The sequence below is a fragment of the Thermobia domestica genome, chromosome 13 (genome assembly GCF_964235325.1).
Source record: "Thermobia domestica chromosome 13, izTheDome1.hap1.1, whole genome shotgun sequence".
Taxonomy (NCBI): Eukaryota; Metazoa; Arthropoda; class Insecta; order Zygentoma; family Lepismatidae; genus Thermobia; species Thermobia domestica.
Window position 1 is genome coordinate 181,687,180 of NC_137466.1, and position 26,377 is coordinate 181,713,556.

Here is a 26,377-nt window from a genome sequence, read left to right on the forward strand (position 1 = left end):
AAAGTTCTTAGACTGTTCGAGTCAGGACAAACAAATGCATGCAGGGGACGGTATATGAGGCAGCAATAAAGTAGAAAATGCGCCGAAACCTGTATTAGATTAATTAATTAATTAATTTGAGGAGTAGCACTTTGAGCTAACCGAATTTTATCAGTAACGTCGCCAGTAGGGATGGGTGAATGTCAGCTTTTATTATTATTATTATTATTATTATTATTAAGCAAATGGTGTCAAGTAATATTTCGTTTGAAAAGAGACATTTCTTGACGGTTGACGGTCATATTCATTATCCTTTAGCCATCGTCAGAAAAAGTCTTACTTCAAAAAAAGCTTCAGAAGAGATCCTTTTCTTTCAGAGAAAGAAAGTTCTTGTGCATCGAAAGTTTTCTGAATTTGGTCCGGGGTGATGGTGCTTTTTTGATCAGTTCTATTTTGCAATGTATATGTATCTAAAGCTGCTGGTACTGCTTCTAGTGACAAGATAGTAACTACAGAATGACAAAAATCTGTGTAATAATTACAGAGATTCAAGTTGTCCGACACAGTTAGGGTAAAATACTCGTAAGAATAAAGGGCTAGCGGAAATAAATTGAGATGAACAAGAGAACACTGCTGGGTTATATCACCAAGTTGTCATTAAAGAAAGAAAAATATAAATAAACATTGGTAAGGCAGGTAGAGAGCGTTTACTTAATACAACGTGTATACAGTTAAATGCTTAAGTCAAGGAACTTGAAGTGTCTCGAATTAGTCATTAGTCATAGTAAGATTTTCACAATGCGAAATTATGTAATTGTTAAACATTATGGAAAATATATCAATTAACAAACATTATTCAAAATTACGGAACAACCTCACATTTGTTAAAGAGGAGTCCAGGAATGTAACCATGTATACTAGTGTACCATGTATAAAGGTTGTATACTAGTGTTCCTATTTCTATTTTTTGAGCAAATATTCTTATTTTTTTTTTTCCAATTAAAAGGTGCTGGAATCTTTGTAACTACTACTAAATGCTTAATATTAACACTTATTGTTTATTTACGTTTATAAGAATTTTTATGGATTGAAGAGCAAAAGGGGGCGAGATTGAGACACGACCGAAGCCGGCTGCTCAATATAAAAATGCCAACTCAGCGTTGTACAGATACATGTAACCTGTCTTTTGCAAAGTTCAGAAATCGTTTCTTTTTCCATTCTGTTTCGCATTTTTTTCTATCACATCATTATGCAGGATTCAGTATGGAGCTCTTATGTCCACACTTTCTTGTAGGTCAGTGGCTATAAGATCAGTATTCAAAATATACAATAATTGTAACATGTTCTTCGTTTCGTACTGTTGTAACATTTTCTAGAGATCATTCTTGTTTAGTACTACACAAAATATTTCACAACTGTTGTGGATTTTATAGGTGCTAAATAGTTATTAAAAAAATGTATGGAGCAGTGATGGCAAAGATTTATCAGTTTTAGACTTAATAATATCAAAGTCTGATTCTTCATTATATTGTTAAGGAACCTTCAGAGTACAAGTGCCAAACTTGAATATTTTTTATTAAATCTGTCAATACTCAGTACCAAAGTCTGAACGTTTGTTACATCAAAATCAAAATGAATACAGTCGCAAAACTCAGAACGTTTTCTCTAATAATTTTAACACAAATAATTATCTTTATCTTGAACACAAGATGTTACCACCATCATAATCATCAAGTGCACGATAGCTTAGTGGTTGAGCGCTCATCTCTAGTGCGAGGGATCCTTGGTTCGATCTCTCATATGTGACGGACTAACATGGCTCTTGATGCCGAAAGCCCAGAAATCCTAACGAATGTTTAAATGTTGAATTTGTATTTAAATTTTCCGTTTAAGGTAAAGTCGATTCAATTCAATATTCGTCTCTGATCAAAATGTCATGTAATGCTACTCCAGGGTGTCTATCGGTCACGAAAGTCATGAAAAAATCACGAAATCAGAAAACGGTCATGAAAGTCAAGAAAAAGTCACGAAATTTAGCTTTTGGGTCACGATTTTTTTGTCTGTACAAATATAAGTATAGACTGGAAAATTTTGTTCTATAAAACGTAAAAATTTACCACCAAAAATGTCTATGGTCTGCTTTAGACGGTACTAAATCACAAGCGAAGCACTCTTCTGTCGCATGCACGAAAATTTGGCCCAATTCACACCTAAATCGCTCTTGAGAATGTTATTAAATTTTGTGGTTTGGAAAAGAAAAGGTCACGAAAAAGTCACGAAATTTCATTTTGGAATTTTAGTAGACACCCTGTACTCTTTTATTGGTGCGGAGTGGTCATATTAAAGAAGCATTGCGTACACTGCTTTTTCTTAAACTGTATGTAAATATTCTGATGCTGTAACAATATCTGTAGAATAGAGAGTTGTTTTTATTAAGTGAGTCTTTAACAGATGGGTACAAGTGTATTCCCTTGTTTTTTTTTTTAACAGTTAAATTGTTAAACACGCCATAATTTGTTGTATTCTAAATTCTACTTTCAGGAGGATGAAGAAGAGGATACTGTGGCGAAGCGGCAGTGCGACGGTACTCAAACCACTTATCCGAAATACACATACGAGTCTATATTAGTTCCTGTGCCCAATGGTGCCATTGTGGAGAATGTGTCACAGTAAGTTGATATTTTCACCAGTGACATACTTTGATTGAACTTTAACCCTTTTAAATTATATCGTACATTTTTATACGATAGGGTAGTATCTTCATTATTCGATTAAAAAAGTATTAATAAAGATTTTTACTTCGGGCCTTTTCTGTTTTTTCAAGCCTGGAGACATTGCAGAACATGTTACATATGCTTTCACGCCTTTCTGCGTCGAGACATAAAGTGTAATGGCGTCATAACTTGAAGAAATTTTTTGTTCGGCCTATTTTTATTTTTTGGCTGGCTTACTTTTGCACCTAGAAAATTGAAATTGTGCACACACATTCAGTACACCTCTTAGTATTTTTTAGATTTTTTTTAGATCTCTGCGTCAACACAAGAGGGGTCCAGAAGGGCAAAAGGATCAAAAACAGGGATATTTTTTTCAAACAAAAATTCGCTTTTTCGAGATTTTTCCTCCTAAGATACATGGATGGAGACATGTGAATGGTACAGTTTGAAAGCATGTTCTATTTTGAAGAGAATGAGGTACGAACCATGATTCTAGGATAAATAGGAATGTCTCACCTGTTTTATATGGGAATCTTGGGTGTTGTGAGGATATTCTTAGCACATTGGTAAATATTTTCATCTTATCTTTCAAGATAGAAGCCTGAAATTGTGTACTCACATTCAGCATTTCCCTTAGTATTTTTCAGTTGATTTTGAGATCTGTGCGTTAACACAGGGGTCTCCAGAGGTGCCCAAACTTAAAAAAAGGGATCTTTCACTAAAAATCCCTATTTTCCTCAAAATTTTCCTCCTTAAGGATATGATAGGCTCATGTGAGTGGTACCGTTTGAAAAGCTATTCTGAAGAGAATGAGATACAAAACATGACTCTAGGATAAATTGCGATGTCTCAGGAAATTTTTATATTACTTACATCCGGGTAATTTGCGGTCATCTGGGCATTACGGAGATGTTCTTAGCTCATTCGTAAATATTTTCCCCGCCCTTACTATTCAAGATAGAAGGTCGGCAGGTGCGGAAGCTCATGTGGTGCGGATTCCACGTTAATCAGTAGGTCCCGTCTCATATAGCCTCGCTGCTGAAAGGGACGTTCAACTCAAAATCAACTGAAGATAGAAGCTTGCAATTTAGTACACCCCTTAGTGTTTTTCAGTTGATTTTGAGATCTGCACGTTAACACAGGGGGGTCCAAAGGGACTCAAAATTTGATTTTCTCAGAAAAAATTCCTATTTCAAAATTTCCGGCCTCAAAGACATGATAGTGAAATATGAGTGGTACCATTTGAAAAGCTGTTTTATTCTGAAAGAATGATGTACGAACCATGATCCTAGGATAAATAGGAATAATGCTGTAGCTGCTTGACTGAATAGAAGTGTATAATTTGCTTTCAAGAAGCCATAATTTAAAAGGGTTAAAAAATATGTAATACGGATAACTGTTGGAATTTGAAATTATTCGAGGTATAGAGTTGCTACAGATCTGCCTAGAGTCCAATTCAAATTTGAAGAGCATTTAAATCTTCGGTTTGAATGTTTGCATTGTTAACCACCTTTCTCTCGTCCTCTCAATTTACTTCTTAAACAATTTCGAAAAACATTCTACAGCATGAAACTATGAGATTTGTACGTCGTTTTTCTTGTGTTGACTTGTTAATTACAAATTCGATCAATAATTATAGTTTCTTGCACATTAATCTCGATATATCGAAGAACTAAGATGACGGTTGAAGAAGACATGGTCCCAAATAACGGGAAAATTCTGAAAACAAGATCCCAGAGTACAAACATTTTGAGCTTGTTAATTGTAAGCGTCAGTGCAAGCGTGGCATAGTGCAATAAAACATCAAAGAATAATGGGTGTAACTGTGTGAGGAAACGAAGGTTTTCCTTGTAGATACACTCGTAGTTTGACTACCACAAACCTTTCATGTTCTAACCAGATTTCGAACCAGCAAACATACGCTTCAGAAATGACGTTTCACCTCGTTTGCTGTGACTCTTCACCATTGTATTATAAAAACAAAAATAAACACCCCTATATAATATAGAACCACAGAAAAGATATACCAATTCATCAAATAGTTACAAAGATTCTTTCCAGATGGCAATTCAAGTCTATAGGCGTTGACATTAGCAGCACTCATTAGCATAACAATCGATGTAATTGCTTAGTGAATTGGTAAAGCAACGCTAAGGTTCTAAGCTAATCTGCAACGTTGCCACATAGTGAAATTTTGATTCTCCATATTGGTTGAAAGAGTCGCCGGAGGGTGTATCATTATATAGCATTTTCGCTTAATTTTGATTTAAAACATTGCATTCTGTTTGTTGCCCGTGGACGCAATTTGTAGAACACCCGCTGGAGTTCGGGACGGTTAGTGGTCAAACTCAAAAATTAATAAGTGAAATAAATTGGTTAAATGTAAATAATTAGAGCTCTTAATTAAGCAAGATTTTAACGTGTTCTGCTAAGCTGGTGGAAGGCTCGGGTGGACCAACTAGTAATTAGAATTCGGAATCCATTTCATTAAATAACATAGGTTTCGTAAGGTTGCTTCAGGGGTATTGTTCTTAAATTTAATTAATTAAATACAATCTCTATCATCAAAAACTCACATATACTGCTATAAATAACAATTAAATAAGATGCCTGATCTGCATCCAAAAGTTTAAGTTATCTTGCCGAATATAAATTTCATATAATAAGAATTGTTCTTGTAATGTAGTTATTTACTATTGTATCTTCACATAATCTAATACGGGGATTTAAATAAACATACTGTGATTTTATTTCGTAGTTGGACACACAGTTTATTGTTATTGCACTAATATTTCAAATTTTAAAACAGTATTCTGTTCTTTTACAGAGGGAAACGATCTTTAGACGAATCACCACAGTCTGCAGAAAAATCAGCGAGTAAGCGTATTCGAAGTAATGAAATATATAGCTCCCTCAGTTCCAGTAGGAAGCTTCCAACAAAACGGAAAGCTGGTGAGTTATCAGCGTTCTATTCTCTTTTCAGCTTTAGAAAAAAGTAGATGTAAACAAAACCACCTGACTACCAGTGCGTTGATGACCAGTGATTGGTTGTTGGTCTCACTGCACTAGTATCCTACCGCAATATAATTCCTACTAAAATAATAATTTCAAATAAAGATATCTGAATTTATGTTACATTTTGTGATAATAAACGCAATATATATGTAATATTTAACAACAGATGCAGCTTTATTTCAACCTCATCCGTATTTGGACATATAGTATTTACTGCGTATGCGTTCGCACGCGCACGCCTACCCCACTTATTTAAAATTATTGTAGAATGCAGAGTTCCATGGCGACGATGTGTGACAATAATCCATTTTCGTCTCGCGTTATAAAACACAAAAGAGGACAACAGGAACAGAGGCAATCTCGTTTATGTAACGATTTAAGAGAATACATATTTCCAACGTAGGAGTAGTCAGTGTCAATGCGTTAATTATTTACCAGCCAACCGTAACCTTACACTTTGGAAATTATGCGACGACAGTAAGTAAGCAGACGATATTGCTGTTCACGTCTCTCGCTGCCGAAGCACGTGTGAGCCGCGGAGTAATACATTTCGCTTTGTTTACGTCTACTTTGTTCTAAGGCTGGAAAGACTTTAGTTATGGGCAAATTGTAAAGTTCTATTTTTAAGTCACTTTAGAAAGTCGAAGAATTTTGCCTTTTACTTGTATGTTTTAGCTGAGGCAAAATAAAGTTGCTGACGATGCTTGCATAATACAGCTTTGAAAATTAGTTGTATATCCTTTTCCTCAATATAGCAACTAGACATATTTAAGTACAAACAACCAATGAATATTAACGCCTGTGATTATTATATCTCAGTCACCTAAATACCATTATCAATTGCCCTTTAATTATTGAATCCAAAAACTCCCAATCCAACTTATACCGCTATATTTCTCAACATATACAGGGTCCATAGTTATGTATATAATGTTTAAAAGACTGTGGTAAAGAAACTAGCAACATAACTTGAACATAAACACATTATTCTCATACTTTTTCTTACAAGAATTTTGAACTCTGTTCTCTATTGCACTGTCTACCAGTGCCTCACCCAAATCGATACATGCCTGGAGACGAAAGCAACATTATCACAAATAGATTGACAGACCCATACTGGTATTCTGTGGAATTCTTCTATGGATGTCCTATTCTCAGTGTATACAGACGAAATACCAGCACTGTACGGTTATAACACCGTGTGAAACGACACCAGAAGAAAGGTTCAATTCAAAATATTAACTGGCCTTCTGTCGATATATGATAGCTGCAAGTGATGTTCATGCTAATTCCGTTCGGGGATATTTCCGTTAAGAGTCTAGGTGCTTGTTCCGTGGATTACTGTCTTGGACTTCTCAAATGGCGCCTTTCATCACGTCGGGTTCGCATGGTAAATGATCTCTGGAAAGTCTGCAAGCAGGTGTGGAACAATATACCGCTGGTAGAACTGTAACCAAGTTGGTTGTACGTAGCAGAAACGGTGATGTTATGATATGGTCTATACCGGTGGCCACCACATCGAGCACGATCGATCGTGGCGGGATGGAATGTTTTCAGTAAGTAAGCAACAACTTCAATTTGTTCCTGTGCAAATAGACCAGCCTATATGTAATTTAAGTTTGATTTCAGATGTTGTGCTGAGTAAATATTTCTTACCATCTGAAACCAATTTGAACTAAAGCTATACGGTACAATTTTTTCAATAGTCGCCCCTTTGCATTGTCTTTCGTACCCTTCCTCCCCTTCTCTCGTTCTATGTGGGAACCTTCTTTAACGAAGTATACGCTTCGTGAGAGTTGGAAAACTTTATCGCCATATTTCCTTCTCCTCTGTAATGTTCTTGTGATATGAATTTATTGTAGAATCCTCATGCAATGTCATGCCGGAGTGTAGAATTTCTTCCATAGATTATACTTGATAAATGGAGGAAATTACCGATTTTATAACACACCAATTCAGTAAAGAAAAACATGTAACTGGACCGACAGTGGAAACCTAGGTCTGCAACTGGACCGACAGCTTACAGTGCCAATGCGTTAACAACTACGCTACCCAATCTACTCTCTGAATGGTCATACATTCTTCCATTGTTAGGTTCAGCCACTTAGAACATATGTAGGGTTTATGTGTATACACATATATGTGGGATACTTACGATTTGAATAATACAAAACACTTTTCAATCATAGTTACATGGTACAGAAGAAAGGTATGTAGTCCTTAGATTTACATTGAGAACACACATTATTTTCGTAGCCACGTATAAAACTAATTTCGATTCATAGCAGATCACTGTCATGCCAGGTAAGTTATTGGCCCGCTAGTGACATTATTCGCACAACATAACATTATTCCCAATTGGTATTACATTTTTATGACAGTAAATATTGATTTCTTGGCAATTACATGTTTTAAATTTAAGAATGGAAACATTAAACACAAATGCACAGACTAAGGGACAGTTCTACGTTTCGGACACAACCTTGTAATAAGAGACAGCTCTGTAAGATACAGGACGTATTCTAACTAACCCCACCCATATGGACCTTACCACACCTACGTTGTGCTTGGAACAACCAAGTATGTACATTGCATACCATTTTTGACGATTGAATTTTCATATTTTATTTAGTGAATGGTGTTATAAAATCGGTCATTTCCCTTCATCAAATATAATATACGATTAAACCGTCATAGATGGTATAAAATTGTCTACATGTTTATTCTGTAATACTAAGCCGTTATCGTTTCTTCTTGTACAGAGAATTGGTCACGATGCAGCACTCCTGAATTGGTAAATAAATTATGTAGGAAGTCCACGGAGGTGTCGACTCCGTCGTCAACAGCGAGCACAAGTACACCACCAGTCACTATCATCATGTCTACGAAAAATGTAGAAGAGCAAGAAAAGGTGAAAGTTGATAAACCTCCAGTTCCCAGAAATGATTTTCCACAGGTAGGACAGTTCTGTCTATCTGCAGCCTTACTATTCATATTGTAATTAAGTTTTAAACAATGTAAATTCTGACAGGAATATTACAGTTTCATGCTTTCTTACATCTAGTACTTTTAAAAATTTATCAAGTACTTAGTAATAATAAAATAAACTTTCTTAAAACAGTATCTGTACTAGATTTGTGCCTGTTATTGTGAAATTTGGTACAGTTTCTGACGTCATAAGGTTTGTTTTTCTCAATAATGGGCAGTAATGTGAAAATTACTGGGTGCATAGTAAGTACTAACTAGATAGCTTAGGTGTAAATTTTACTTAGCTAGGTTATGCAAATGCAAACAATAGAGTTAATTCCGGACATATTTTGTGTCGAATAACGTAGTCGCTAACGTTCTCGCGTTCGGTGCGAGCGGTCCCGGGTTCGATTCCCGGAGGGGACACTCGGTCGAAAAAGTGTGAAACGCTTTTTCAGGCCAGCTACCTTGAATGGTTTTCCCTGGGGTTTCCTAATTCACACCAGGCAACTGCCGGGGTGGTACATAACTTAAAGGTCCCTGGCTGCATCCTTTCTTCCCTTTCTCCGGATAGTATGCTCGCCGATGGACGTCATCCCTCAAACGTGACAGGTTAAATGGCCTTAGATGCCGAAAGCCCAGAAATCTAAATTCTAAATATTTTATGTTGAATATAGTACTATTGTTTGTAATAAAAGGATGGGATTTGTGTAATTATTATTTTTATTATTAAAAAAATGCGGGAAATTTGATTTCTGGAGAGCAAAATTTTCCTAATTTGTCTGGCGACTTTCTTCATTTGTCTGTAGAGCAAAATTTAAGTGAGAAAAAAAAAAAAATAGAAAGGTATAAAAATTCGGTTTAAAAAAAAGTTTATACTGTAAATTTATGTATACAGTTTCTCTCGCTTGATATATGCAAACATATACAGGGTAGACCATTTTTGATTCACCCTTGTATCTTTTAAATCAGTGCTAAAATTTCATACCATGCAGATATCGACAGGGGACATTGACATACTCTGCAAAATCACCAGATTAACAGTGTTACCAATCCAATATAAAGATACGTTTTTAAAATTGCACTACCTCAATTTAGTACATATTTGAAATTTATATCTTAAATGAAAACTTCCAATACCACACTTAGCATTACAAACTATACTTCATTCCAGATAAGCTGATAGACAATCAAGCTAAACTTTCTTCTCCCCACCTTTTCGCCATTGCAGAAGAGGAAAACGAATCAATATTGACAGGGAGGGATACTTTTTAAAGATACAGTATCGTGTAAAACCTAAAATTTTATTTTAATTCGCCTGCATCTTATGTCTTGAAGCCATTGATGATCCTTTTAGCCATTTTCAAACCCTGCCTTCAGTAATACTGTTTTTAATTTTTGCCTTTATATTTTTTAAATTGAATTTCTAGAAAGAAGTTAATTTCCATGAATCTTTCAAGACTCGGAAGAGGTTGTGAAGCAAACCAATTCTGTTGAAACTTTAACTTTTTTTTCTAGTTAATGTAAGAACATCTGTTTGCAAGAGACCCGAATGAGAGACGTGTTATTTTTCTTATCATTTCAAGTTCAGCTATTATCATTTTAGCGCTCTGATACTTTCCCCATATTGATTGTATTTGTTCTTAGATTCTATATTAATATGAAATAATTGTATGAACACAGTAAGTACCCAGTTCAATTCCCAGCTTTGTTATCGTTTGCAGTTCCATCATCATTCCACAAGACAACGACAACTGTTCATTTAAATTTATTATTAGACTAAAACAGCCATGTGTAACACCCGACTTTCGGAACGGTCGAGGCCCAGTCGAATCCTTCCATCCAGCCCGCTTGACCGATTATTGAAAATGTATTTTCTACGTAATTTCTTAAACTAAATTGACATTTTTTCCGGAGTAATTGATGTCCATCTTAAAAATAGCCTGTGCGTTTGGAGCATCCAGTGTACCACGAACAGTGGGATATTAGTTCAGAATATGATAGGTCAAGTTTTCCACTAAAATGGTAAATAATAGGTTTTTCTGCTTTTCTTCAGTAAGTAAATAGTTTGGTTACCATTAGAACAGTGTTTGTGTTCCTGTGATGTTAGTGTACGATAAACAAGCTTCTCCAGTAAATATTACTATTCAATTCGTGTGAAAATGTTACACATTGTATCGTACTGTCTTCTTCAGTGTTAAGTCTCTGTGATTGACCCACCACCTGTTCTAACTTGCACATGCTCGTGCTAAAAGATTAGAATTTAAGAACAAAACGAGTATTTAAGAGCATAAATGATTCGCAGAAAATGAAAATATGAATAGAGTATTTTCTTTAGATTTATTAAATTTCTTAAAATCATAAGCTCTCAGAAAACTGTGAAAACGAGTAAATAAGTTATCTTTTTATTTAGTTTGAATTCTCAGCATTAACTTGATTTTCGCATTTCTTTATTTTCGCTTATAGGAAACTCAACCAAGTTCTTGTCTGAAAGTTGCATTTATTAAGGTCCTTATGATGTATAAATGCCCAATATTCCTTGTTCTAAGTGGCAAAATTACCACTAAATGAAACTATTGACGACGACGACTACTACAACAGGGCGTCTATCGGCCACGGAAGTCACGAAAAAGTCACGAAATCAAAAAACGGTCATGGAAGTCAAGAAAAAGTCACGAAATTTAGCTTTTGGGTCACGATTTTTTTAAATCTACAAAATTTTAAATAATAATAAAAAAAAGTACAGACTGGAAAATTTCGTTCTATTAAACGTCAAAATTCACCACCAAAAGTGTCTGTAGTCGGCTTTAGACGCTACCTAATGGAAGCAAAGCACGCTTCTATCGCATGCATGGGAATTCGGCCTCCTCCTCCTCCTCCTCCTCCTACTACTACTACTACCTGAGATTACCAGGTAATCATCTACATCATCATCATCATCTTCTTCTTCTTCTACTACTACTACTACTTCTTCTTCTTCTTCTTCTTCAACAAACATGTTTACTAATAGTATTCTTCACTATTAAAGCCCTTCCCATTGGTCTAGTGCAGTGGTTCTCAACCTTTTTTTGACTGACGGCACACTTTACTGGACATCGCGACATCTGTTTTGATAAATAATAGTAACAGTGAAACCAATTAGTTTTTACAATGACTCTATAAAGTACTGAGCATTATTGCTACTTCTGGAGGTGTTAACTCGTACAGTGTGTCTCGATTTTAACTAATTATTGTTAAATTCTTCATGATTTTTAAATTCTAAAATTTCGCGACACATCTTAGAGCACTGCGTGATACACCAGTGTGTCGCAACACGTTGGTTGAGTACCAATGGCTACTGGCTAACGCGTGTTTCTTTGTTGTAGGTGGTCCCGGGTTCGATTTCCGATGTGGAAGAGCACAAAAATTTAATTGTACAATCATTCACTGTCGTTAATAGGCCATCTCTTTTAGCCTAAAGGGCATATCCATGGGACGTTTCATTTTTTACATTAAAACATTTTAATTTTCTTCATTGTTAAGCAAAAATGTACCAAAATTAACACAATTAATATTCAAAATTATGATTTAAGAAAAATTACTAATTCTGAGTATCAGATCGTAATATAACTTAATTCTTATTCTCCATGAAAAATCTAACTTCCATTCCATTTTATAGTAACTGATCCTTATTTGACATATATATATAACACATTATTACCTACTTCACAATGAATCTAATGGATGGGGATACCACATTGACCAAAACACTTAAACTTCATTTAGCCAGCAACAGGCACATGATTTGCGTGATTTGACGTCAGAGGTTAAAACAACTGTAAAAACTTTTCGTTTTCCACTTTTCCTCTAAAATTTGTATGAACTTATTTAGAAACAAAGCAGGCTATACAATACAGCCTTACAATGATCAGAGTTTGCAAGCTTATCATAAGTATTTTATGTGTTAATAACCAACGCATTCCAAAAGCATTGGACAAAGACGTAAATACTGATTGTTATTTCTTTTATCGTAGGAGACACCACGACAAATCGAACTGGAAAGTAAAGTTGAAAAGAAAGAAGAGACGACCCAACCACCGAAAAGAAAATTTTTCAACAAAGACTTATCCTGCTGGCAGAAACCTACTGTTGAGCGTATTATGCAAAATAGAAGTCCGTTTGCGACAGGTAAACCAACTTACACAGTAGAAGACATGATCAAGTACCAGGAAACTCAGTTACGAAGAGGAGAAAGGTTTTTGGCGTTACTAGGTCAAGTAGGTAAGTAACACTCTTTTGGAGACAACTCATTTAGGTAATCTCGCTTCAGGAAGACTCAGCAACGATTATATACGAATACTCAACTAACTTCGGTGATTATTCAGCTACGGTCGTCTATCTATACACAAAAGCAAACAAGATCGTTGTGAATGCTTTTCTTTCTTTATAGTTGTTTGTGAAACGGAGATTTCTGAAGATTACTCATTCAAAATGGAATAACAGACTTCCAAATTATTTTGCACATATGACCAGCTTAAAAACACACGTGCACAAACAGAAAAAAAATCCGACTTTGCTTCCAGTGAATTGCTTATACCATTTTCAACGACTTCTGTGTGTTCGTTAGGTACACCTGCTTATATTCACAGTCTTATGTAGATAAATGACTAAAAGGAATTTCACGACGAGATTAAAGGAAAATGTGTGAGACTCCCAAGAGAGCACCCCCTTCCTAAATCAGTCCTGTCGAAACATTTACAGGAATGCAAAAATCAAATTGAAAGCATCCAACTTTTATACCCGTGCTCATCCATTATTGATAGGAATGTGTCTGAATCGTTTTTCATTAAATCAGAATACTCCGCCCTAAATCTGGAGAAAGAAAATTTATATCACAGGTAGGATTACAATACATACATATACAAGGTGTTTATTTATTATGTAGCCAAAATCCACTAGTGAAATCCTCACACCTAAACAGTAAAAAACGTCCATATGAGCATAAGATGAAAAACGCGTTGTTTCAAAGTTACGAGATGCCGAAATCGAGAAAATGGTAACTTTGAGGTGCCTAGCTCGAAAAGTGTGAGGGATATCAAAGACGGTTAAAGAAATATTAGAGTAACTAGTACACTGTCTATCTAAATAAGCATGTTTCAGAGTTCGGACGTATCGGCGCAACGGATTTTATAGAGGGAGCTACGGTATAGGTTCCTCTTTTCCACCTCTCTTTCTAAAATCATGTGTGTCGGCGCAACCTACTCTGAAACATAGGTATTTAGGTAGATAGTGTACTAGTTCCTCTAATATTCTTTAACCGCATTTGACATTTCATAGTTTTCGAGCTAGCGAGCCTCAGAGTTACAATTTTCTCGATTTCGGCATCTCGTAACTTTGAAACAACGCGTTTTTCGCCTTATGTTCATGTGGACTTTTTTTATTTTTATTATTATTATTATTATTATTATTATTATTATTATTATTATTATTATTATTATTATTATTATTATTATTATTGTTGTTGTTGTTGTTGTTTAGGTGTGAGGATTTCACCAGTGGATTTTGGCTACATAATAAATAACACCCTGTCTATATATTTCAAGAAATTACCAATTCATTAAATTTCATTTTATTTGATAGTTAGAACAACGGTTAATTTTCAGCGTCACATCATTCTCCATTCAAGAAAAAATAAGCCGCACAAAAGCTAGGTCCCTGCTGGGGACGCTGTTCTCACTCCTAATACCTAAAAAGGCAATTTCGAAGTCAACTTTAATTTGTGTATTTAAATTCATGTATACATCTTCAACAGATTGAAAAGTGAATTAATATCATTAAGAAACTCGCAAAAAACTTCCGAAGATTTTATTTACCTTTCTTTCTGAAGGATTCTACTAGAAGACTGAAGTCATTGAAAAAGGTATCATCGAACACCGAAACAGTAAATTAATCTCTCACTGGATACAAGATAACGTTTTCTTTAGTTTAGTTATTCAGTATGCATCGTATAGCATCTACCTGTGAGCAATTACACATGCACAAAATTTATTTCTGATCTCTCCTACAGTTTCATTACTGGAGTCTTTACAGCTCATAGCAATAGTTTTTAAATGTTCTTATGTGGTTCTCAACTAATCAAATAGTTTCTGGCAATTATTTTGCTAAAGCAACCTGCAAAATGGATATAATAAAATTTTACTGTTTATGAAACGGAGCAATATTTAAAATATTCACACATATATTGCTTGGAACCAGAAATGCGTGTTGTCATGAGTGAAATTTCACTCAAAGAAAAGTTGAGAAGCAGGAGCTGTAGGTTCACGTCTCATATAGCCTCGCTTGGCTCATGACTCGATCATTTTGAGCCGTGCCAAGCCGATAGTTTTTGACGCCGAACTTTACTCAAGCTGCTAACCCTCGGCTCGGACAAAGCCAGTTTACATTCTAAGGAGACTAAGAAGCCTCACACGCGGAACTGGAGTGCCCTTCAACATTATTTTCAAGGGATAAGGAGACTAAGAAGCCTCACACGCGGAACTGGAATGCCCTTCAACATTATTTTCAAGGGAACATTGTAACATCTTCAGCTTGCTAGAACACTTACACTCAAGGTTGACTGATTCGAATGCTCACTGAAAATGAACGATTCTGATTGATTGCTATGTAGTTTGGTTCAGAAAAGAGATGTTCAATTCCAAACAAAGAAGAAGAAGCAAAATATTCTTTCTTTCGTTTGAAATCGTGCACAGAAAACTCATTTTAAATCTATTCTTCTTATTAACTTTAACTGTATTTCTGATTTTGAGTGAGTAAACTTCAAAATCAAGAACACGGAAAAGGTTAGTAAGAAAAATACATTTCGGTATTCTTATTTCAGTTATTCTGTTGTATCATCATTTCTTAGTAAGGTGAAATTTCCTCTGTTACATTATTTCAGAGCCCCATAGCATTAAAGCTAGTGCATTGCTTGTTCACAATTTCAACCTCTGCTAGGAATACGGCGCGTTAAGGAGAAATCTTTGTAGTCCCGAAAGAATATCTCGTTTTTATAGTAAATCTAGTTGCATTATATATATATATATATATACACACACAGAGTGTTTCATAGCAACACGGACAACATTTCGGAGGTGATTCCTGACACCAGGATAAAACAAAAAGCTTAGACCAACTTGGATACACAAATGCTTCCTTTCGGAGTTATAGGCTGCCGAAAACATGAAAGAAATAAACTTGAAAGGTCCATAGCTTCCAAACTACGGGACATACCGTAGTCAGGTCAAGAAACTAATATGTGTGCTATTCGAAACTATATGTTTCAGAATCTTAAGGTATTCACGCAACAATTTTTTATAAAGGGAGTTTGGCTACGGGCATATAATCTGAAGTACTCACCAACTACCTCTATAAAAAAATGTTGCGGAAGTACCGCAGAGTTGTGAAACTTAGATATTTGAATACAGCACATACTAATTTTTAAGTGAAGTCTTGATATTTGAATACAACACATACTAATTCTTAAGTGAAGTCTTGATATGACTACGAGTTGTGAAACTTAGATATTTGAATACAGCACAAACTAATTTCTAAGTGAAGTCTTGATCCGACTACGGTAGGTCCCATAGTTTTGGAGCTATGTGTCTTTAAATTTCATGTTTTCGGCAGCCTATAACTCCGAAAGGAAGCATTTATGCATCCAGGTTGGTCTATACTTTTTGTCTTACCTTGGTGCCTGGAATCACGTCCCAAACGTTGTCGGTATTGTTCTGAAACACCCTGTATATTCGTTTTATTTCTAAGGACTTACATGTGGATATAATTTTAGTGTGGTGGACACAGGTAACTAATAGTAGATGTGTTGCGAATGGATAACCATGTTTTAATCAGTACAGAAATTACAAGAATTGAATTCACGGCATTTCTTGAATATGTAATTGATCTTTTAAAAATAAATAAATAAGTAACGTGGGTGTGCACCTCCAAATAAATTAAAATAGATCTATGAATCATGGTATCGATAATGACAAGATTGTGAAATTAGTATAGTTTTACCATAATGTAAGTCGCGTAAATAGCAATCTTATCTCTTTGTTTTTCTGTATCCTGATATGCATTGTCCAAAAATTTGATGTTTAACATGACTTTTTGAGCAACAGACAATCAAGGTTGGTTGGTTGGTTTAAAGCAGACCATTAAAAAGTGGGAAAAAATCTTTAAAAAGGTCAGGGTATAAAATATACCATATAGGAATGTATATGACAGGTATTTGTTACTTTAAGACTAAGATCCTAATGGTAATGGTAATGGAAGAGCAAGGTAGAGATTATTTATAGATCCAACAAGCTTCCAGGCCAGCCTGCGAGGCCAATTTTCATTAGAATAATAAACAACTGAAACCAATAACAACAGTAGTGAGAAAGTAAGTGGAAGGAAATTGGCCAGGGCCAATATTTAACAGTACCATACCGTTGTTCGCCTGGTGAACCTGATGATAAAATCTCAATCAGAATGGTTGACCACCTGATTCGAACCTGATTGCTGCCTATTGCAAAGGGAGACACTAACCATTAGTTCACTTCCACTCAGTTTTGCATAGGTGGACAAACACCGTGCTCGTGGGTTTTCTCGGGGTTCTCCCGTTTCCTCCCACTTTCTTCATTCCACCATTTCATTCATATCTCATTATCATCGTCTCCTTTAGCCTAACCGGCATAACCGTGGGACGTAAAACTTAAAGATTTCATTTTTCATTTTCAGTTTTGCATAGTCGAGAATTTACCGCCGTCAGTGTTACTTGTAGGTGCCAGTCCCATGATTTTCTTGTTGGCACTGAAGAAAAACCTCCTCCTGATTGCTTTATCCTAAGATTGAATCTAGGACCGCTCATGAATGAAGCTAGCATTATCATTATTCCAAAACGTATATTAGTTATCTGTACAATCTGAGGAGGCTTAGTGACTCTTTGCCAAGCCTGTAAAAATAAGTAGTAATGAAGCTTAGGAATGAAATACTATATTTTCAATAAATCATTGAAAAATAGTTACGTTATAAGAGAAGACAAGTTCTACAACGGACGACATGTCGTAATGATGACATAAACTTTTTGTTCTCGTATGTTCATTTCTTTCCCATTGGAAACAAAAGCTCACGAACTACAGTATGTAATTCCTCATATCTAATTAATACATCTTTAAAATGTATCATGTGGTATTTCGTAATAATGCGTATTCCTATATTTTAGAAGTCAGATAGTTTAGTAGCTACTTTATAATAACACACATTTAACTTGAAATTTCACAACAAATAGACTATATATTAAAAAGTACAAGGTGATTCAAAGAAACGGAAATTTTGAAAGTTGTGTTGACAACAGTGGTCTTTTGGTAACCCTGAATAACGCACTCCAGCCTGTTAACGACGCCCTGCCATTTATCATGAATGCCTGAAGTCGTGCTTAACGTGCTTTTGCGATCAAAGCGTTTTACAAGAACAATGACAGTGTGGAGTGGGCACGTAGAGAATTCCGTCTCATTTTAATTTAAGACGCCACGATCGTGTTCCGTCAACACATGCAATTAAAACATGGATACGTAATTTCGGGCAAACTGATTCGGCAATGGAAAAGAAACCTCCAGGCCGTGTGCGAACCGTTCGTACACCAGACAGTATCCAAGCTGTTCGAGATGGTGTCATAAGAAGTCCACATCGGTCAATCTGTCGTCACTCAGCATCTTTACAGTTGCATAGTGCAAGTGTTCGAAGAATACTAGTACAGGACTTGCAATGCCATCCATACAAGTTGCAGATCGTCGTGGAACAGAAACTCAACGATCATGTTATGCGACGACAAGTTTGTGAATTAATGCTCACAAATTGACATAAATGAGAATTTTTTTTAAAGAAACTTTGTTTTCATAAATTATTTAATTTTCAAAATTTCTCGTTCTTTTTTTTTTTTTTTGTGACACCCTGTATTTCAAAATTCCCTTCAGCTGTAAATAAAAATGCAAAAATTAAAATCGTTCCATATGCAAGTAAAACAAATGCAGCAAATGATTGTAATCGGAATATTAATTTAACTCAAAAATAAATAAATAAATAAAATTTAAAAACCGCACCTTTGCATTTAATGGGATGTAGGAGAGCAATTGTGGCCTCGCGGAACGTATGCTCTCGCCTTTGGCGCGAGCGGTCCCTGGTTCGATTCTCAGTGGTGATACTCGGTCGAAAAACTGTCAACTTTTTCAGGTCATCCATCCTGATTGATGTTTTCCTGAGTTTTCCTCATTCACATCAGGCAGATGCCGAGATGGTACTTGACATAATGGTCCAGGCTGCTTCCTTCCTTTCCCATTCCTTTCTTCCTCCCCGATTCCCCGGGTAGTATGATCGCGGAAGGACGTCATTTTTCGTACCTGACGGTCTAATATGGCCATAGCGCTACAAGTCCCAAAAGTCTGATTCCTGATCTTAAGGAGAGCAATTGAATACCTTTGATTACTTTTAAGTGTTAGTTGAAGGGTGTGAAAAAAAAAAAATAGGTACATAGTTAAAGTATCACGTATGATAGTAGTAGGAATCATTCAAAACTTGATAGCAATCTAGGATTAAATGTATCCTAAATGTCTTTAATTATCTTTTAGGTCCAGTCGACAGGTCAGGATCTTCAGCACAAGCTGCAGAAACAAATACCACTGAGACAACATCTTCTGAAGCTTTATTTTGTTTGGACACAGCGACCAATGTTGTCCAGTCAAATTCCTCTCCGGTAGTATCAACGTCAGTTCTAACCGAACCACGAACTTCCAGTGTCTTGCCCCAGTCGGCTTCTCAAGCAACAGCGGAACAAGTCACTCCTTCCACACAGCAGTCGGCTGTTTCATCAGCTGAGCAGTTTACACCAGCGTCAACAACATCGCAGCCTTCTGTTCCATCTGCAACGTCACAGTCTTCTTCCACAGTCGTAACACAACCATTGTTGCCAGCAGCAACGACACAACAGTCTACATCCATTTTTTCAACGCAGCAAACATCTGCACCAACTACAACCACGCCACAGTTCTCTTTAACCCAGAAACCATCTGTTCCACCAACGACACAGCAATCGTTTCCATCAAGCACACAGCCATTTTCATTCCCATCAGCCACTCAGCCCTCGTCTACACCATCAAATGCACAGCAATCGCCGTTTCAGCCAACGAGTCAGCAATCAGCAATTCCAACAACAACTCAGCCAACTTCTACTTCAACAACTCAGCAGCCAACTCCTGCATCTCAGCCTGTCTCGGACAATAAGAGTTTGTTTGGGAACGTAGTTACTTCTGCTGCCACACAGCCTACCTTTTCATTTCAAGCTGGCGGAAGTGGTCAGCCATTTATGTTTGGAGCGAAGCAAAACTCAAGCAACGTTACTAGCAGTGGTAACAGTCTTTTGTCCACTGCACTAACGTCGAACAATGCCCTTGGAAACTCTGCAGAGGCAATCGCTGCATCAAAAGCAGCTTTAAATATTCCTTTAACGTCAGCTACGCAATCAGGCGAAAAGGGAGTGAATTCGAAGTTTTCATTTGGAGCAACGTCTTCAGTTTCGTCTCCATTTGCAACTAATATGAATATTCCTCCAGCGTCTAAAGGACAAGAAAACAAAAATGAACAAACGCCAAGTACATCGCTACAGACACCCAGTACATCAATTTCGTTTGGTCAGACAACTACTGCGCCAGCGACGACAACTGTATCTTCATCTGGCTTTAGCTTCGCTCCAACCACGAATACAGGGTTTAATTTCGGAAATGTCACAAATCCACCAAAGTCGACAGATGTAAGTGCCACCTTTACATTGCCAGTAACAACAAGCTCTGTTAAACCTACGTTCTCGTTTGGTTCGACAGGGGCACAACAGACCCCAGGAACTCAAGGAGACGGAGTTAAGGGAGTAACCCAACAACCACCTTTGTCTACAGTCGCATCGGCTGCAATTCCTGTGACAACTACAACCCAGGCAGGATTTTCTGGGTTTGGAACTTCATCGACTTCGTTGTTTAATTTCGGATCAACATCTTCGACAGCGATGAACCCAACACCTTTTGGAGCGTCGAGCACTGTGCCTAAAAGTACAGATGCATCAAAATTGAATTTTACTGTCCCATCCACAACTTCCAGTCAAGGAGGCAGTGGTTTAAATTTTTCATCAACAGTCCCTACTACTACAAAAAGTGAAGGTTTTAGCTTCCCATCATCTGCAACCACCACGCAAAATCTGTTTTCGTTTGGAGGCTCAACGACAACTACAACGCAAGCTCCTAGCAGTCAACAAGGACAGGCATTATTTACTACCCCGCAGACTACAAGTTCGACTATGTCAATTTTTGGAGAACAAAAACCTACTTTTAACTTTAGCGTAGGCCAAAACGCAACAACCACTCCTCAAATGAATAGCATGGAGACAGGTAGTAACAATGGAGCACCGTCAGGAAACACTGCGCCTGGAGGTTTTAAGTTTGATTTCTCAACAAAGAAACCGAATGAGTCTGGTTTTGGTGGGTTTAATTTTGGTGCTTCAACCAATGCAGCAACTACAAATACAACCACAGCGAATCAGTTTGGATCTACATTTGGCTCCACAGCTGGGAAATCAACGTTCAGTTTTGGACAAACACCCCAAGCACCAACCACTACTGCTTCGAATTTGTTCAGCTTTGGATCAACAAACACAGCACAGCCTGGGTCCTCTTCCACGAATACAACAAACCTTTTCCAGTTTGGTGCAGGAAGCTCATCTCAACAGGTACAACCTCAGCCCCAACCAAGCACTGGTGGAGTATTTACCTTTGGTGGAAGTAATATCAACGCTCCAACTCAACAAGGAAGTGGGTTTTCATTTGGATCTACGCAGCAGAACACAGGACAGACCGCAGGCCCTTTTAATTTTAGTGGAAGTTCTGCACCATCAAATCCTCCAGTGTTTTCGTTTGGACAATCCCAGCCAGGAACCAGCAATCAAATGCAGACTCCGGTCTTTCAGTTCGGATCCACACAATCATCAAACCCAGCTGGCCCAACTGCAGGTGAGAAATTAAATTATTGAGAGATATTATAGCGATTTTATTTCGATTTCATATAGATACTGTATATGAAAGATATTAATAGAACTACTTGTAAAGTGATTTCATGTACTAAATGAAGTGGAAGATAGTCCTGATAAAGGTAAATCGAAATAAGAACCGTTATAGATTTCTTGAAGTTGGAAGGTTGGAGCAACATTGTAAATTGTCAACAATTTTCCGAAAATCAGGAACTGTAGGTATACCGGTATCTATTTCACTTTTCCCAAAGGAAGTCATGGGGGCTTCTTTAATATGATATCCTCTAACTTCCTCAACTTTGCACAGTAGGTGGTTGCTATTGCCAAACAGCATGTCGAAACAACTACGTGGGAGCAGTGGTAGAGCGATCACCCCTTGTTCGATTTTAGGCATGTAAATTTGTGGAAGGCAGCGTCATGTCCATGGGTTTTCTCAAGATTCTTCCGTTTCCTCACACATTCTCATGTCGTTAATTCGTTCATAATCATTCGTCTGGTCTCTCCCTTTACAGGGTTACCAAGGATTTTGTATTTTCATTTCCCTGACTTCTCAAGGTTGTTGAGCACATTTTTTTCAGATTGAATTTGCAGTGTATATTTTAGGTCCTAAATTTTGGGTGTCTATTTCGGTCGTGTTTCTACCTCAAATCATATGCTGTGATGGGAATACGTCTATGACTTGCAATAGTTTAGTTTTCCTTCCATGACTTCCTTCGCAAAAACTGGAGTAAGCGTGTGCACTTTCGATATTATGAACGATTTATGCCGTAGCTTCAATTTTCCGACAGCTGTAGCGTGTTTAGAACTGTGTTTATTATTATTATTATAACAACAACTTAATTAGGTATAAGAAGCCATCCTTACAGGTTTGTACAGAAAAGTTTACAACAAACTGTATCACTTCGGAATTGCTTTGTTCCAACCAGGCACGGAAACCGAATTAGAACCTTTCTATTTTAAATGTGGCGCTGCTGTCGATATATGTTTTACTGTAGCTCTCTCTAAAGAGAAGGTAGAAGTTGCTTTGACCGAGTTAGGATGTGGACAAGGCTGCCAGAGTGACGGGTTTCCCTCTGCACTGTCTTGTTAGCCATTCTAAGTAGCCTACGATCTTCATTCGCCAAGACCAAACGACTGAATGACAAATTGGCAACACAGTTGAGGTCGTCATTCACTTCTTTCCCCAAAACAAAGGGAAGATTTTCTTCGCAAGAGGGCGGCGGGGTTGGGGCCGAAGTATATATATTTTGAGGGTACACCGGAAATAGAAAGGCATTGCTACAAGAGTGAAAAGTCATACAATATTATATGCATATAAAAGCACAATATACTATATATAAGTTCTTTCGCGAGATAATTTATTAGATAAGAAGCAGGATATAAGTAAAAAATGAACAGAAACAAGTGTGAAGCCTGCAATTGGGTATCACATTGGAATCGAGAGTCCCGAAATAATGTTGCAGGTGAATGAAGATAAAACTAGTCGGTCGAAGCGGTTAGTGACAGTACTGAAGAGAAACTCTAATAAATGAAGATATAAATTTGTGTGTAGAATTATCAAAGAAATTTACAAGTTTGATGATAAAAGTTTATGAATAACCAAATGTAATAGTGAGAGAGAATATAAAACGGAGAGTATTCTCAAAAAATGTAAGTAAGAAATTGGCAAGAATAAAAGTCGATGTTCAGGAGACGGAGTGCATGTAGTGAGGTGAGTTTTATAAACGATTCCTAAGACCAGGGAGAGATCTTAGAATGAATGGTTAGAAAATGAAAACTCAATTCCACATTGCTTTCTGATAAGATATTTTACTCTGTTTACGATTAATGTTAGAACCGGAAGTGGTTGATTTTTGAATAGAGAGTTAAGACAAAAGGTGGTATCTATTTTTAGAACGTTAAATCGAATCCAAAACCCACTCTTATCGTTCTTGTTCCATTGAGATCAATATTGAAACCGGAAGTTGTTAATTGACGTCTGTCACTTCTGGTCTTGGTAGAGAGTTAAGGATGGAGATAAAATGAATTCTTGGCACACTTAATCAGTATCAGGAAACCGCTTCTGGTTATGTTACCGTTTTTGCTCTAGAGTGATCACCACTTCCGGTTTGAGTATCACCTTCAACAAACTCGATTCTTAACTTTTGAGCCTGTGTATCATTGACTCTAAAATTGATAGTAATCCATGAAGTAGTTCTTTAAGATGTTTTATCTCCTGAATACATACGCAGGCGGATGGTAAATATAGAGAAATAAGGAAAGCTAACAACAAGGAGAGGTAAATGAAATAAAATGCAAATTCGAGTTTAAAGTTTGGTAAACGTTTTCATATTGAAGTATAAATAAAAGAATACGGGGAGAAAAGCGTGTTACAGTTCCGCCACTTTGTCCAGGTCTGCCATTCTAGCCGTATTTTGTTCCTTTATTTGGAAAGGTCATAAGTAGCAAATAGTTCGAATGCCGGGACAATACATCTTCTAGACGGTTTCTTCCCCAAATCTTTCAGATAGATATTTCTGTAATTCGGAAATATCTGTAAGAAAACACATCTGTTTATGATGATCAATATGAAATAATTTTATTTATTTGAACAAGAATTTGAGAATGATCCAAAAAAATGGATTAAAAGATTGCGATCTTGACCAGTAGTTTTTGGATCAGGGCCACAAAATTTTTGAACGGCTCCTAAATCAAATTTTTGTTTTTTCTACGGAATAAGCACATCATACTGAGCGATAGTTTGGATTTGGCTACACTGTATGTAGTTCTCCAGATATAAGGTGTACAAAAAAATTTTTGATTGAAATATATTGAATCTTTTAATCCAGTAAAGAGAAATGCATTAAAAAAAAAAAAAAAAAAAAAACAATTGTGCTGCATTTCTTCTGAGTAAATACATTAGTGCCAAAACAAACAACACACCTCAAGTAGGATTGAGGGATTGCTTACTGCGTGTCTTTTCCTGAATAATTTTAGTTTTCAACCGTGACACACACAAATATTTTAGTATCAAAATTACTCGTTAACTTAAAAATGGAATCAAAATAGCAGAAACAGTAATGAATTCCATTCTTTCTAGGAACATCTTTTGCTGCTGTACCGATGTTCAGTATTGGCTCTGGGTCAACGGCTCCAAGGACGCGACCTAGCAGGACTCGCCGACCAAGGTGAAAAACGAGAGAAACCTATTTCCTAGATTAGTTTTAAGCATATATGTATTATCACTTGGTAAAAAAAAGGAAAGGAACCTTAAGTGCTTCAAATAATCGGAAATTATTTACAGTTTTTTTTTTTTTTTTGTTTATTTGTTTTTGTTTTACATCGTGCTTGACTGCTAGTAGTTTAAATGGAAAATAATCTACCCTTGATACATAAGTAATTTTACTTTAGTTGTAAGAAGTATATTTGCAGAGACGGTTCATATAATAAAAGGTGTACAGGTTGTGACAGACGTAGCTTGAGGTAGAATATTTTCATTACCCTATATATATATATGAGTTTTTTTTCTTTCTTTTGTGATGTTAATCAGGGAGCATGTATAATTATACATTTGGCAGGAATAAATGTGAAGCTGTCTTTTCTGAATGGAACAGAAATTATGGGCTTGCGTGCCACAGAAAATTTGTAGTATTTAAAAACTATATTGGATGAGTGTTTTTTTTTTTATGTTCATGAGGAACACGTTTGTGTGTGGATATTATTGTATTTATATGAAACAAAACTATATTTGTGTGTGGAAATAAGTCACTTTTTATAGTTGCTGTTGTATGTGGTATGTTTCAGATTTATTCTTGCCAAAGAGTAAGTGTGTATTTTTTTTTTTTTCAATTACTATGTTAGTTTTGGCATATGTGATATCTACGTATAAAATAAAATATGAGTAGGTCGTATATATATATATTAATCTTAATGTTAGTTAAATAGGTTGCCAAAAACAAGAGGATTTGTGTTCGCTTGTGCATCATATAGTATATACATATATATATATATCTGTGCAAATCTTAGTTGTAGTGTTTACATGTACACGTAAATGAAAAAAAATCGTCATATTATATGGCATCTTCTATAGACTAACCTGGAATTATTTATATCTAAACTCGTTGTAATGATAATAATTTCATTCTTTAGCTATTTATGAACTAGAGAAATTAAAGGAAGAAGACACAAAACTATTAAAAGAATGACGAATAATTCCGAGCGTTATTTTTGGTAATGAAAATAATTACGCAAGTACAAATAGGTTATTTTTCCTCGCTATACTTGAATAATACAATTGTGTGCAATGATGGTTTTGAAAATCAGTGAGAGCTGTTAATGTCTGTAATTAGATATAATCTTTTCTTAATGTTCCATGTTAGTAAAATAATCCACTGTGAATAATTTCTACAATATTGTGACCATAGCATTCTTTTCTGTGATTATTTTTTTTTTCAAAAACAAAATATTGTAGTAATGTGATGAATGTGTTGTTTTCTCATTTATATATATTCTTTTATCATCGTTGTTTCATTTAGCTTTTTTAAATAATTGTATTATCTTTTTTTTCTGCTTCTTGAATACATAATCACATTTCTTTTTTTGGTCTTTTTCATACACTTATTTTTTCAAAACTCCTCTACCATTCACCATATCCTCAACT

General features: G+C 36.1%; 1 protein-coding gene across 1 annotated transcript in view; it reads left to right on the top strand.

The window, feature by feature from the left end:
• LOC145668836 (uncharacterized) overlaps positions 1–26,377 on the top strand; it is a 67,327-nt gene that overhangs the window by 19,648 nt on the left and 21,302 nt on the right. Inside the window, exons 4-9 of the mRNA XM_081737022.1 lie at positions 2,521–2,648; positions 5,521–5,645; positions 8,471–8,664; positions 12,689–12,935; positions 19,298–21,721; positions 24,818–24,905. Of these exons, the coding sequence (XP_081593148.1) occupies positions 2,521–2,648; positions 5,521–5,645; positions 8,471–8,664; positions 12,689–12,935; positions 19,298–21,721; positions 24,818–24,905 (3,206 nt within the window). The remainder of the gene's footprint in view (positions 1–2,520; positions 2,649–5,520; positions 5,646–8,470; positions 8,665–12,688; positions 12,936–19,297; positions 21,722–24,817; positions 24,906–26,377) is intronic.